The sequence below is a fragment of the Rhinopithecus roxellana genome, chromosome 2, assembly GCF_007565055.1.
Source record: "Rhinopithecus roxellana isolate Shanxi Qingling chromosome 2, ASM756505v1, whole genome shotgun sequence".
Taxonomy (NCBI): Eukaryota; Metazoa; Chordata; class Mammalia; order Primates; family Cercopithecidae; genus Rhinopithecus; species Rhinopithecus roxellana.
In genome coordinates, this window is record NC_044550.1 from 82,014,326 (window position 1) to 82,027,883 (window position 13,558).

The window sequence follows — 13,558 nt, forward strand, 5'->3', positions numbered from 1 at the left end:
CTTGCCAGGACCCAGGGGACAGGGGGAAGGGAATTAACTGCAAAAAGGCAAAAGGAAACTTTTTGGAGTGATGGAAATGTCCTTTATGATGTTTGTAGTGGTGGTTACATAAGTGTATACATTTGTCAAATCTCATCAAATCGTACATTTAAAAGTGATTAATTTCATTGTATGTCAATTTGACCTCAAAGCAGACAAAAACATATTCTTGCACAAGTCTGAGGTACCTTTCAAAATGCTCCACTGTTACTTATTATTTTAAGAAGAAAAAGATTCTTTCTCTGAGAACTGGATGAAGCAACTGAGTTTATCCATCAACTATCCGCCAAATGGTTTCTGTTTTCATTTTATACAGCCACGTATCAGGAAAGCAAAAAAATTTATTTATTTTTTGAGATGGAGTCTCACCTTGGTGCCCAGGCTGGAATGCAGTGGCACAATCTCAGCTCACTGCAACCTCCGCGTCCCAGGTTCGAGCCAATTCTCCTGCCTTGGCCTCCTGAGTAGCTGGGACCACAGGTGCACGCCACCACACCCGGTTAATTTTTTTGTATTTTTGGTAGAGATGGGGTTTCACAGAACATCATGAACTTCTGACCTCAAGTGACCCGCCCACCTCTGCCTCCTATAGTGTTGGGATTAGGGGCACAAACCACTGTGCCCAGCCCAGGAGAGCAAAAAAATAAGAATGAAGATTTATAAATATTTGTTGCTAGTAACAAAAAAGAAACAACTGTTCAGAAGATACCTAAGACATCTCAAGAAGAGGTTTGATCAGACTGGGGAGATCCTAAGAAGTCTTGTGTTTATCAGAAAGAAACCTGGCCAGTCTCCACCGTGAGGAAGAGGTACAACCTGTCCCACGTGTTCTAAACCAGACCAACATTAACACCTCCCTTTCCCACAACCCCAAATCAAATCCGTCTCTGTTCAGTTCACTGCTTCATTTCCTCCCTCTGTCCCCTTCTCTTCATTCCCATTATGCCTAGCCTAGCTCAAATTCTCATAGTCCAACAGCCTGACCTGCTGCACAGAAATTATTGTGAAACAACACTGTGTGGTTTTTCCTAATACAAAGTAATAAATGGCCTTTGTCATTTTACATTTTTTCTAAAGGAAGTAAAAAAAAAAAAAAAAAATCACGTATAATACTTGCCACCTGGAGATAACAACGGTTAATATCCTGGTGTTTATTTTCCCTATCTGTTACATATAATGTGACGTGAACTTAACACTCATTCTGCACAGACAAACTGATCATGAATTAGGAACCCCAAACTTAAAGGTAACTATGAGAATTCCAAAGCAATAAAAACATACACACAATGCCTGCCTTCAAAGAGGCTTATAAACTAAGAAAAATGCAAACCTCAGGAAAATGCATATGTGATCACAGTATATTGGCAAAATTCAGTTTCAGAATTACATAAAAATATATTCAGGACTGGATTTAGAGAAAAAGCCTTCAATGGTATTTGTCTCCAAAACCAGAGTAATACTTGTTCCTTTTGACACTTAATATATGTGAGCATTTTTCCATATTAAATACTTTTTAAACTATTTTAAAATGGGTCTTTCCGCCTGTGATCCCATCCACCTCAAACTATTTTTACACAATATTCTTTCATCTATCCATTCAGTCATCAAAATGCCATCCAACCCTTCAGTCAACAAAATTCCTCAGCTCAGGAACATAGCAGTGAACAAAACATACAGAACTCCGTGTTCATGGAGCTTAATTCAAGTAGGAAGACGACAAACGAAATACACAGTACATTAAATGGTATAAGCACTACAGAGAAAAATAAAGCAGAGAGTGATACAGGGAATGTGTTGGAAGCTGAGAATTACAATTTTAGATAGGGTAACCACTACTCTGACTTCCCCCAAAACCTTATATGGCTTCCCAATGCCTGACGCCTAGGCCCCAGGCCCAGAGGCCCTGATTCAGGTCTGGAATAGGGGCCAGGGAATTTGCATTTTCATATGCACATCAAGTGATTTTGATACAGATAAACTACAGATCACACTTTGAGAAACACGGGTCTAAAGCATAAGCTCCAAACCATTGATCCTAACACTGAAGGCTCTCCCACAGTTTGGCCCCAACCTGCCTTCCAACTCCTTTCTCACTGCTTCTTACCTTCACATGCTCAACGCTCCACACAATCTGAACTGTTTTCTGAATCTGCCTTGCTCACAGTTTTCACTGACTGGAATGCCCTTCGGCCCAGGCATTTCCTATTTAGAATCTATTCAGACTTCAAATACAAACTCACTCTCAAAGTGTTGCTTTGTCTACCCAGCTAGAAATAACACTTTGAATGCCTACGGCGTCACATCTATATAACTCTTTTGACAAATCCACTTTTCCAGCTTGTATTGACCTTCTTTCCTATGATAGGGAAACTTTTTTGTCATCTACGTTATCTCTGCATCCCTAGGGTGACTAGGAATTCTTGGCCCATAACAAGCACTCAAATTAGTGTTAGGCAACCAAATGGATACACCAGTCATCAATCAAACACCCTTGGTTCCTATATTACATTCCCTTTACTCCTTAACTTTCTTAGCTTTCTTCTTTGCCAATGTTATTTTTACCTTAACATTCTAAATGGCATTCCAAGGTATCTGGATTTTTACAGTGAGAACGTTAGTTTTGTAAACAGAAAAAAATTAAGAAAAATCCTTTTAACATCGTGACTGAAAAAGTATAGCAGCAGGAGTTGGTAGGTAAATGCTATCCTTTTCTGTCTCAACAGTCTCTTCCCTCTTTACGAGATGATCATGGAGATAGGAACCTGCATGAAAGAATTCTACCTTCTCACTATTCACAATAGCGAAGACTTGGAACCAACCCAAATATCCATCAATGATAGACTGGATTAAGAAAATGTGGCACATATACACCATGGAATACTATGCAGCCATAAAAAAGGATGAGTTCATGTCCTTTGCAGGGACATGGATGAAGCTGGAAACCATCATTCTCAGGAAACTATTGCAAGGACAAAAAACCAAACACCGCATGTTCTCACTCATAGGTGGGAATTGAACAATGAGAACACTTGGACACAGAGAGGGGAACATCACACACGGGGCCTGTCATGGGGTGGGGGAAGGGGGGAAGGATAGCATTAGGAGATATACCTAACGTAAATGACAAGTTAATGGGCGCAGCACACCAACATGGCACATGTATACATATGTAACAAATCTGCATGTTGTGCACATGTACCCTAGAACTTAAAGTATAATTAAAAAAAAAAAAAAGAAAGAAAGAAAGAACTCCGCCTTCTCAGTTGCCTGGAAAGAAAAACTTTGCAGGCTGGGTGTCGTGGCTCACACCTGTAATCCCAGCACTTTGAGAGGCCGAGGCAGGCAGATCACGATGTCAAGAGATCGAGACCATCCTGGCCAATGGTATAGATGGGTGAAACCCCATCTATACTAAAAATAAAACAATTAGCTGGGCATGGTGGTGCGCACCTGCAGTCCCAGATACTTGGGAGGAGAACTGCTTGAACCTGGGAGGCAGAGGCTGCAGTGAGCCAAGATCGTGCCATGCACTCCAGCCTGGCAACAAAGTGAGATTCCATCTCAAAAAAAAAAGAGAGAAATCCATCCTGGCTAACCCAGTGAAACCCCGTCTCTACTAAAAAATACAAAAAACTAGCCGGACAAGGTGGCAGGCGCCTCTAGTCCCAGCCACTCGGGAGGCTGAGGCAGGAGAATGGCGTAAACCCAGGAGATGGAGCTTGTAGTGAGCTGAGATCCGGCCACTGCACTCCAGCCTGGGCGAGAAGCGAGACTCTGTCTCAAAAAATAAAAAAAAAAAAAGAGAGAAATCAAACTTCACCCTGTCCAAGGTTACACAGACACCAACGTAGCATTCTGAAAATCATCACCCCAGTATTATTTCAGCCTTTTACACTTCTCTATACACTGTAATAGTAATCTTCCATTTTAATGAATTTTAAATACATTATTTGGATATATAAAAATAGAAATATACTAGAAGATTGTGACATACCTGTGGATTTTCCAAACGCTTTAAATATTCTTCAAATGATCCTTCTATAAACTGCAAAAAATAAATCTATTAGAAATGTCATCTAAGATATATGTCAAAAGTTAACCGCTTCACTGTGTAAACAACATTCACTGTGAATTACTGTTTGTACATAAACCTAAAATACCTCAGTATTATTTGAAAATATGTACATAATCTAATTATGAAAACATATAGCAATCACTAAAGACCACAAACATGCAAAAGAATGTAAAGAAGGAAATTTTGTCAGGAAAGGTTCCCTGAAAGAAAAGTGACTCAAGATGAATACTGGACAGGATCTGGATGGCAACAGGCAGCTGATACTCTACAGAGAGGGCCAATGTGGCATGAGGAGAAAGAGGAACACTGTGTTGGGAAGACAAGCAATCTGCCCAGCTGGAGCAGGACAACCTGTTGTGGAACTGAGGGGGAGAAGAACCCAAATGGGGGCATATTTACAGAGGGCCTTGAGCCCAGGAAGGACTTACAGGCTAGATGGGAAAGGCCATTCAAGGCCACTGCAGGTGACATTCTGAACTGAGAAATTATATAATGAAAGCAGTTCTTTAACTTGGTAGTGGCCAGTGTGTGGAAGGGAATAAAACAAAGGCTGACTTACTAGCTAAGAAATAGTATAGCTTAACAATACAGATAAGAGTACTCATTGTCTCTCAGTTCAGTGATACTAGAAAGAGCGATGAGAACTAGTAAGGCTAAAAATATTTTGAAGCATCAACAGGATTTTTCTAATACAGCTTGCTTCATTGTTACTTTGACATAAATACAAAGTTTATTCAAGCTGTGTAATAACCCAACCTTTCTTACGTTTCTTTCATAGCAATCGCACTCATTTGAGAAATCTCCAAATGTCATTCGTTGAACCACCAAATTCAATTGCATTTAAATTACAGTCCCAGTTGATTTAGCAAAGTAATATACTTAAAGACATTAAAGTATACTCCCTAGTCTATAAAAATCTTTTAAGCACCCTTGGATTTTAAGATTGAGATTCTTTTATAGATTATATGTCAAATTGCCAAAAAATCTTAAATTTCAAAACATATTTATAATAAAAGAGCCATATATATTAAAGAGCCCACCAATCAAGGGCTACTGTTCTATATTAGATGATTATAGGTCTAAGGAAAAAAAAAAAACACAGAACCATTTAAAGTTACAAGAGAGTGCAGAATTCTGACGCAAGCCTGCATCCTATTTGAGAGTCTTCTTTCTGGGCAGAAAGTGTCCATCTATGCCATGGCTGAACAATGTCATAACAAGGCATAATCCTTTCTACAGTATCTCTTTCCAATTCTGGACAAATGAAACTGCTTGAACGTTCGTATACAGAAAGTGAAACTTTTCCCCATGGAACTTTCAACCTCTGATCATACCTCAAAAGATTATATGGACTAAGGCCGGGAGCGGTGGCTCATGCCTGTAATCCTAGCACTTTGGGAGGCCAGGGCGGGTGGATCACGAGGTCAGAAGATTGAGACCATCCTGGCTAATATGGTGAAAGCCTGTCTCTAATAAAAATACAAAAAAATTAGTCTGGCGTGGTGGTGGCGGGCACCTGTAGTCCCAGCTACTTTAGAGGCTGAGACAGGAGAATGGCATGAACCTGGGAGGCAGAGCTTGCAGTGAGCCGAGATCACGCCACTGCACTCCAGCTTGGGCAACAGAGTGAGATTCCATCTCAAAAAAAAAAAAAAAAAATTATATGGACTAAAAAAATATACGCAAAGCACTTAATCTTAATGCCTGGCACATAGTAAGCACCTCAACCAATGTTAGCAATGTCCATTATTATCAACAGTTTTACCCTCTGGGGCCAATGATTAATAAGAATTAATTTAAAGACCACTCCACCTCCCCACTTCCCTTCTCTACCACACCTTTGTAACCTTTGTACTCTCTTATCTAGCCTCTGCGTTACCAGTTTTTTTTAATAAAACAAGGTTTCAAGCCTATCATTTGTAAAGTATTATATCAATGTTCTCTACCAGTCAACTGGGGGAAACAACATCCAAAGTTGTCAGGTTACATAATTCTAGGTCTTCAAACCAGTAAGTAATAAATCCTATAAGACTTTGAATGTAAAATGAGAACAGGTCACTGTGGCATCTTATTTCACATACTACCGAAAAAATTGTATTAAGCTGTTACACAACATTTTATTAACTATTAATCACTACTTACATAATTACAGTGTTCTGATATGTGAGTTCACATTGAACCCTGAAAATTAAAAACCTATAAATGCCTTCTGATAAAATTAAGCGTTCAGCATTACTTACACTCGGCGTATTTTTTACACTGCAAGTCTGAATTTTTTTTTTTTTTTTTTTTTTTTTTTGAGACAGTCTCACTCTGTCACCCAGGCTGTGGTGGAGCAGCACAACTCGGCTCACTGCAACCTCTGCCTCCTGGGTTCAAGCAATCCTCGTGCCTCAGCCTCAAGAGTAGCTGGGACTACAGGCATGGGCCACCACACCCAGCTAATTTCTTTTGTATTTTTAGTAGACACAGGGTTTTGCCATGTTGGCCAAGCCAGTCTTGAACTCCTCACCTCCCAAAGTACTGGGATTACAGGCGTGAGCCACCATGCCTGGCCTGAATTTTTTTTTTTAATTTATAGGGAGTTGCCAATCACAGAAACCACTATTAATCACAACACCCCCAATTCCCTGACCATGTCAGACAACGCCCACTCTTAGTATGCAAGAGCCTTGTCCAGGTCATCTTTTCATCCCCCACAGCTCAACGTCTTATCCATCATAGTAGCTTTCTACATGTCCAAATAAATGCAAAACATAAAATAGCCTAGAAAATAACGTAACTGAATAACTAGATTAAGTTCAATAGAGAAGTTTTTTTATGTGTTATTTTCATAACCTGCATTAAGATCCAGCCTATGAAATTTCTACTAGAACACTTCTAAAAGCCAAAATGTAAATCCAAGTCAAGACACCATTACATGTTTGAAATTACAAGTTACCGCTTCAAATTTCTCTCTGTTCTCTCGAAGATAGTGAATACAGGCCATTCTGACTTCAACATGGCGAGACTGAGAGTGCAATACCTAAAAACAAAAGGCAACAAACACACTATTAAGCATTCAGTTAAAAGTTAGAACCTAATGTCTTCTTTTACACCCAAAATAATCTGACAACCAATAGATTATCAGTCTTCCTCCATTTCCCTTTCTAAAATTTCGGTATCTTTATTCATTCCTACCTCTTCTTCTAACCAAGCACAGCAAAAACATGACATATACAAACAATACTACTTCTTAAGCCAAATTTTGAAAAGAATTTTCAAAAGCCTTTCTCCTGTAGGACATTTTTGCAAATTTAGGATGCTCTCTTCCCTTGGCCATCCCTCCACAATAACTTCACTCTTCACAAAGAAGAGCTAACAAAATCCATGCTATGCCACGCTCAACCTCATCCTATACATATTGAAAAAGACAAACTGGCAACTTCAGTAGGAATGTATTTTGAAGCTTTCAGCCTGTAAAAGGCCAATTTATTTTTCCCATTAATTCTGAATCCACTTAGACGCTCTATATAAAAATTTAAGTCCACTATGGTTTCAGAAAAATTAAGGCACTCATTCTTTCCCTGGTGATCAAGCTTACAAGACAAGGAAGAACATACAAGTAGGCAGCACAAGGGGTGCAAAAATGTTGTGTGATGTCATCCCAAGAGGTTTGGGATTTGTTTTTATGCCCAAATTGTAAAGTACCAACCTACAAAGTATGATCCAGATCCTCTCACTCTGTAGTTTTCATTTTCTTCTATTAAACAACCAGTTCAACAAAAAGATAACTTACTGGCATGTGGTCTTTTACCAATATTCTAAAACGGTGAACTGAAACAATTATTTTTTTTTTTTGAGACGAAGTCTTGCTCTGTTGCCCAGGTTAGAGTGCAGTGGCACAATCTCGGCTCACTGCAACCTCCGCCTCCCGGGTTCAAGCAATTCTTCCTCAGCCTCCTGAGTAGCTGGGATTACAGGCACCCACCACAGAGCTTGGCTAATTTTTGTATTTTTAGTAGAGACAGGGTTTCACCATCTTGGCCAGGCTGGTCTCAAACTCCTGATATCGCGATCCACCCACCTCAACCTCTCAATGTGCTGGGATTACAGGCATGAGCCACCGCACCCAGCCTGAAACAACTATTTCTTATCCAATGCTTCCTTCTAGCTAGCTCCCAACTTTTTTCTTCCCCCCAGAGTCTTTCTCTGTCCGCCCAGGCTGGAGTACAGTGGTGCAATCTCGGTTCACCGCAACCTCTGCCTCACAGGTTCAAGTGATTGTCCTGCCTCAGCTTCCTGAGTAGCTGGATTATAGGTGCTGCCATGTCCAGCTAATTTTTGTATTTTTAGTAGAAACAAGGTTTCACGATGGTGGCCAGGGTGGTCTCAAACTCCTGACCTCAGGTGACCTACCAGCCTCAGCCTCTCAAAGTGCTGGGATTACAGGCATGAGTCACCGCGCCCAGGCCTAGCTCCCAATTCTTTAACATGCTTAAAGGAGATTAAAATTCTTTTCTATTACTAGGTATCTGAAACATATTCCTGTACTCTAAAGGGTTATAGCTTAAACACACACACACACACACACACACTTAAAATAACACATTTCAAACTACCATCAAGATCTCTTAAGAATTTATATTAATAGAAAGTAGCTTTAAGAGTTACAGATCCTGGCCGGGCACAGTGGCTCACACCTGTAATCCTAGCACTTTGGGAGGCAAAGGAGGGTGGATCACCTGAGGTCAGGAGTTCGAGACTAGCCTGGCCAACATGGTAAAACCTCATCTCTACTAAAAAAATAAAAAATAAAAAAATTAGCCAGGTGTGGTGGTGCATGCCTGTAGTCCCAGCTACTTGGGAGGCTGAGGCAGGAGAATCGCTTGAAACCAGGAGGCAGAGGTTGCAGTGAGCCGAGATGGCGTCACGGCACTCCGGCCTGAGTGACAGAGTGAGACTGTTTCAAGAAAAAAAAGAAAAAAAAGTTACAGATCCAATTGAGTGGTTCTCCCTTTACGTTTAGTGTGAGTAGAGAATTTGGGAAAAGGGAGGCTCCAGCTGTGCATTCTACAGCTCTCCTGGTAACAACCAGGCTCATTTATACCCACAGAACCGGCACAACTGCCTGGATGCCTAGTATGTCCTATTACACTGAGATACACCGAAGATGCACCTACTGAGGTTAGCAATTAGTTTGTTTTCATTGTAATAACTGGTTTTCAGTTTAACCGATTCTATCTTCACTGCTATTCTCAGACACGATTAAACTGTATTCGTATACATTCTAAGAGTCCGTGACCAAAAGAACTATCTATATATAAAAATAACCACCAAAGAGTTTTTTTGCCAGCCGGGCATAGTGGCTCACACCTGTAATTCCAGCACTTTGGGAGGCCGAGGCGGGTGGATCACAAGGTCAGGAGATTGAGACCAACCTGGCTAACACAGTGAAACCCCATCTCTACTAAAAAAAAATACAAAAAAAAAATTAGCCGGGCACAGTAGCAGGTGCCTGTAGTCCCAGCTACTCAGGAGGCTGAGGGAGGAGAATGGCGTGAACCCGGGAGGCAGAGCTTGCAGTGAGCCGAGATCGTGCCACTGCACTCCAGCCTGGGCGACAGAGCAAGACTCTGTCTCAAAAAAAAAAAAAGAATTTTTTTTTTGCCAATTCAACAAATGACATTTAGCAACACTTCTTTCACAGAAGCCATGTTAGACACTATTATGAATCAAGGTATTATTAGTATAAATAAACCACAGTGTCATCTGATAGGGCTTTCCTCTGCCATTAGCAAAGTGGAGCTAGTCTTAAAGCCATTTACCTAGCAACAGGTGGCAAACTAAGTTAGTAAAGCTTATTTTCAATCAAAAACAATGGTAGGCATATTTATTGGTTCTTCTCCTCTTTTAACAAAGATTATGGCACATACAATCTATCTGAACCCCTTGCTCAGAAGCAGAACTCTTAGCAACTTCTATAAAGTGTGAGAGTGCTGGTAATTTACAAAGTCAAGCACTGCAAGAAAAGCAAGGTTAAATGACAACTTTTTAAAATGTAAATTATTGTGCAAGGTTGAGAACACTCCGGAAGAATTAAAGTAATATGACAAATACCTCTGCAAATTAATATATACATGAAAGCAAACAAGAAGGCTTTCCCATTTTTACTTGGGACAAGATAGTGATAAATACTGGGAAAGGCTGAGACACTGTTTTAGCAAGTCCTCTAAGAGTGCCCTATTTTTAGCTCCATGGCTGTGGAGCTGATTCAGGTCAGGCCTCCGGCAGGCCCAAATCCACAAGTGTAAAAAGGAAATGGCCTATCTAAATCAGATAATTCGGACAGAAAGACCAAAATTCTAACTCAAGTCTCCTCCCCTCTTTAAAAACTGCCACTTAGATTATTTACTCTGATTCCTTCTTAGAAATGATGAATATTTGTGATTTTATAGAAGAAATTGTTGGCAAAAATATAAATCCTTGGTACTTATTTTAAAAGGGAAGCCTGACGTTGGTATTACTTCCTCTTTCCCACACACACACTTTGCCTTTAGTGATGATGGCTATACCTGTAGTCTACTGAATAACTGAACTTCTCCCAAAATTCAAGGTCTTGAGCTAAGCTCATCAGACTAAAACGAAGTCACGTAACTGGGAAGGGTAGTCCCTTATGCCTAACCTAAGCCCCACTACAAAACACAATATAATGTGTTACCCGATGTAACAAACAGTTCTTAGTGTAAACTAGCTCTTGCCCCCTTTCCAGTTAAAAACAGAGATCCCACTACAATAACAGAGAGGCTTCTGTATAATCTGTATAATCAAGGCCACCAAGTATGCATTACGGAAATCAGGCACACCTTTCTGCTTCAATATAAACTAGGACTCAGATAACTCAAATCCAAGTAAATTCCAAGCTTCCCTTACCGCCATTTATTTCTACCTCCTTGCTTACCAAACTCTTGCTAGGTCTGACAGTACGTAATAAATATGGGCTGAATTCACTTCCACCTCTTCCCTAGGCTTCTGGAGGTGCTGAGGAGTTCAAGGAAACAAGACAGATACAGACTCAGAAAATTCACAAATGGGGCAAACTATTTACCTACTACTAATAAGGACTGGAGGGAGTGGGTGGGTGTGAACATACCTCACAGCAACATTGAAAATGAGAAAAGTCTAACGGACAGAGCCTGGTTTGGGGAGCTTCTGGAAGAATGTTTCAACGACAATGTCCGCAACATAAAGCAACGGTTTATGTCCCTTAAATCAATTTGTTTTAAAGAAAGATTTTCCGCTACCCATGGCAAATAAATGGCTCGCCTTTTAATGTTTAAAAATATGAGAACGGACTGGCCTCCAGATGTTAAGTGAAAGATTTACTCACAAATAGAAATTTTAAGTTATTTAGCATTCAAAAAAGGTGAGGGAAAAGAAAACAGAAACATCATAAAAACCCCACAGGGGGGTAGGGAAGCGGTGTGCGATGGGGTGTGGAGAGCAGGTCCTAGGTCAAACGAAAGCACATGTGAAAGGTCTGAAAGACACACCAGAGCAGAAACTTTTATCCAGCTACTTCGGCAGCTATTTTTCAATACAGGATGGGTTTTGGTGACAGCACACCTACAACACAGTGTTATATAACTGGAATAAGCTCGCTCAAAAACAAAAATCAGAAAAATCTTCCTGAGCAACTGTGTTAGAAAGTGGTTTTGAAAAGCTCCAGTTACACGTACCCTTTCCACTACCAACATCAAAACAGGCTTTTTTTAAAAAAGTCAGTTCTGTTTAGTATACCTACACAACCCAGCAGACCATAATAAAGGGTGGAACCTACTCAAAGACAAATCCTTCAAAATATTCTATATTTGTAAAAGGTTGATTTTCTCAAACGGCAGTTTGCCCAAATTTGATTCAAGTGACATGGGCGAGCTTGCCTACCCCACATTCCAAAGTCCAGCAGCAAACCAAAATATGTTCCACAAGTCAAGTTTGATCCACCACTTATAGTAAACACTTGTTTTACTGGAGTGGGGTGAGCGTGGTGCTTCTTAAACGAAGGGATGGAAGGTGAATGCGGAACAGAAGTGAAAAATATGTCGCCAGGTCCCCAGCAATAAATCAACTGTACAAGCTCCGAGCAGGCCTCACAAGTTGTCCTCAACCCATTACCTCTTCATCAGAAGAGAGACACCCCGTTAATTTGCGAGCTTTGAAGTTTCAATTTGCACCTTTCAGACGCAAAGCAGCGTCCCACTCCGGCGTTACAATGGGGCGCTGTGACGACAGCGAGGGCACGCGCAGCCCCGGCCGTGGGCGGCCCGGACAGCCCGTAGCTGCCTCCCCACCCAGACCCGCCGGGCCATCTCCGCCTCCCCTCGCACCATCCCCCCCCCCCCCCCCCCGCAATTACCTGCTCCGCCACGGCCCGGAACAGGCACGACCCATCCTTGGCGACCAGTTTCCGATACAAGCCCAGTTTCCGCAGATAGGCGTCCATGGGCGTCGCGTCCTCGCGGGGCCCCGCGCTGCCCTGGTCCCCGCCGTCGGGGACGCCGACAGCCGCCTCCATGTTGCTGGTCCTGCTGCAGGCCAGGCGCGGCAAGGGCTAGCCCCACATGGCTAGGCCGCCGGCTGCTCGACGCCCCGGCCTGGGGCAGGCGGCGGCTCGGGCTGGGGCTCGGGCTCCGCGAGCGGCGGCAGGCGGCGGCGGCCCGAGGCAGCGGTCCGCGCTCTCCGGGCGCATAGGGGAGCCCTGCCTAATGCATGGCTGTCCGCACGCGGCCGCCTCCTCAGAGCGAACACGCGCCCACAACAAACGGGGGGAGCGGGATTAAGGAAAACCCCGAGAGTGAGCAGTCACTTCCCGACGGCCTCGCTGCCTGACTCAGGACCCAGGCCGGGGTTCGCCGCCCCCACAAGTTTCCTCGTCCGTACCGGTGTGAAGCGAGAAAACCCCCGCCCCTGGCGCGCACGCTGGGCCGGCTCAGGTGAAGCGAGGCCTGCGTCCCCCGCGCACTCCCCACGCCGGGAGCCGAGGAAACCAAAAAAGAAAGACGCAGCCTTTCGTTTCCCCACCTCGCTGGAGGGCGCCGGAGGGGCGGGGAGCGGGTGGGGGCGCCCGGGAGAGAACAGCACCTCGCAGCCCAGAATTTGTTTTCGCTTTCCGCCCGACAGCGGAGAGGACGGCGGGAGGTGTAGTCTTGGCAGCCGCAGGAAGTCGGCTTGCGGCAGGCGGGGACGCGCGGGCCGGCCTACCCGGGGGAGGCGCCTGGGAGGCGCGCGGACTACAAGTCCCTACAGCGCGGGCGCCGCCGCCACCGCCCCAAGCGGACTTCGCGCTGCTCTGGCGCCGCGTCCGCTAGCAGGCCGAGGGGCTCCGCCAGCCGACGTGGGGCTAGCAGCGCGCGCCGCCCGCCAACCCTGCCGCTGCGCGGCGGGAAACGCGCGCGCTGGGCTGGC

The 13,558-nt window shown here is 43.3% G+C and overlaps 1 protein-coding gene across 2 annotated transcripts in view; it reads right to left on the reverse strand.

Annotated features, from left to right (window-relative positions):
- Positions 1 to 13,286, reverse strand: part of OTUD4 (OTU deubiquitinase 4) — a 48,789-nt gene extending 35,503 nt beyond the window's left edge. For both annotated transcript variants that reach the window (XM_030917407.1, XM_030917405.1), the window contains exons 1-3: positions 12,510 to 13,286; positions 7,056 to 7,139; positions 4,034 to 4,084 (exon numbers count right to left, since the gene is read on the reverse strand). In XM_030917407.1, the coding sequence (XP_030773267.1) occupies positions 4,034 to 4,084; positions 7,056 to 7,139; positions 12,510 to 12,668 (294 nt within the window). In that variant the 5' untranslated portion in view covers positions 12,669 to 13,286. The remainder of the gene's footprint in view (positions 1 to 4,033; positions 4,085 to 7,055; positions 7,140 to 12,509) is intronic.
- Positions 13,287 to 13,558: the final 272 nt, after the last annotated feature.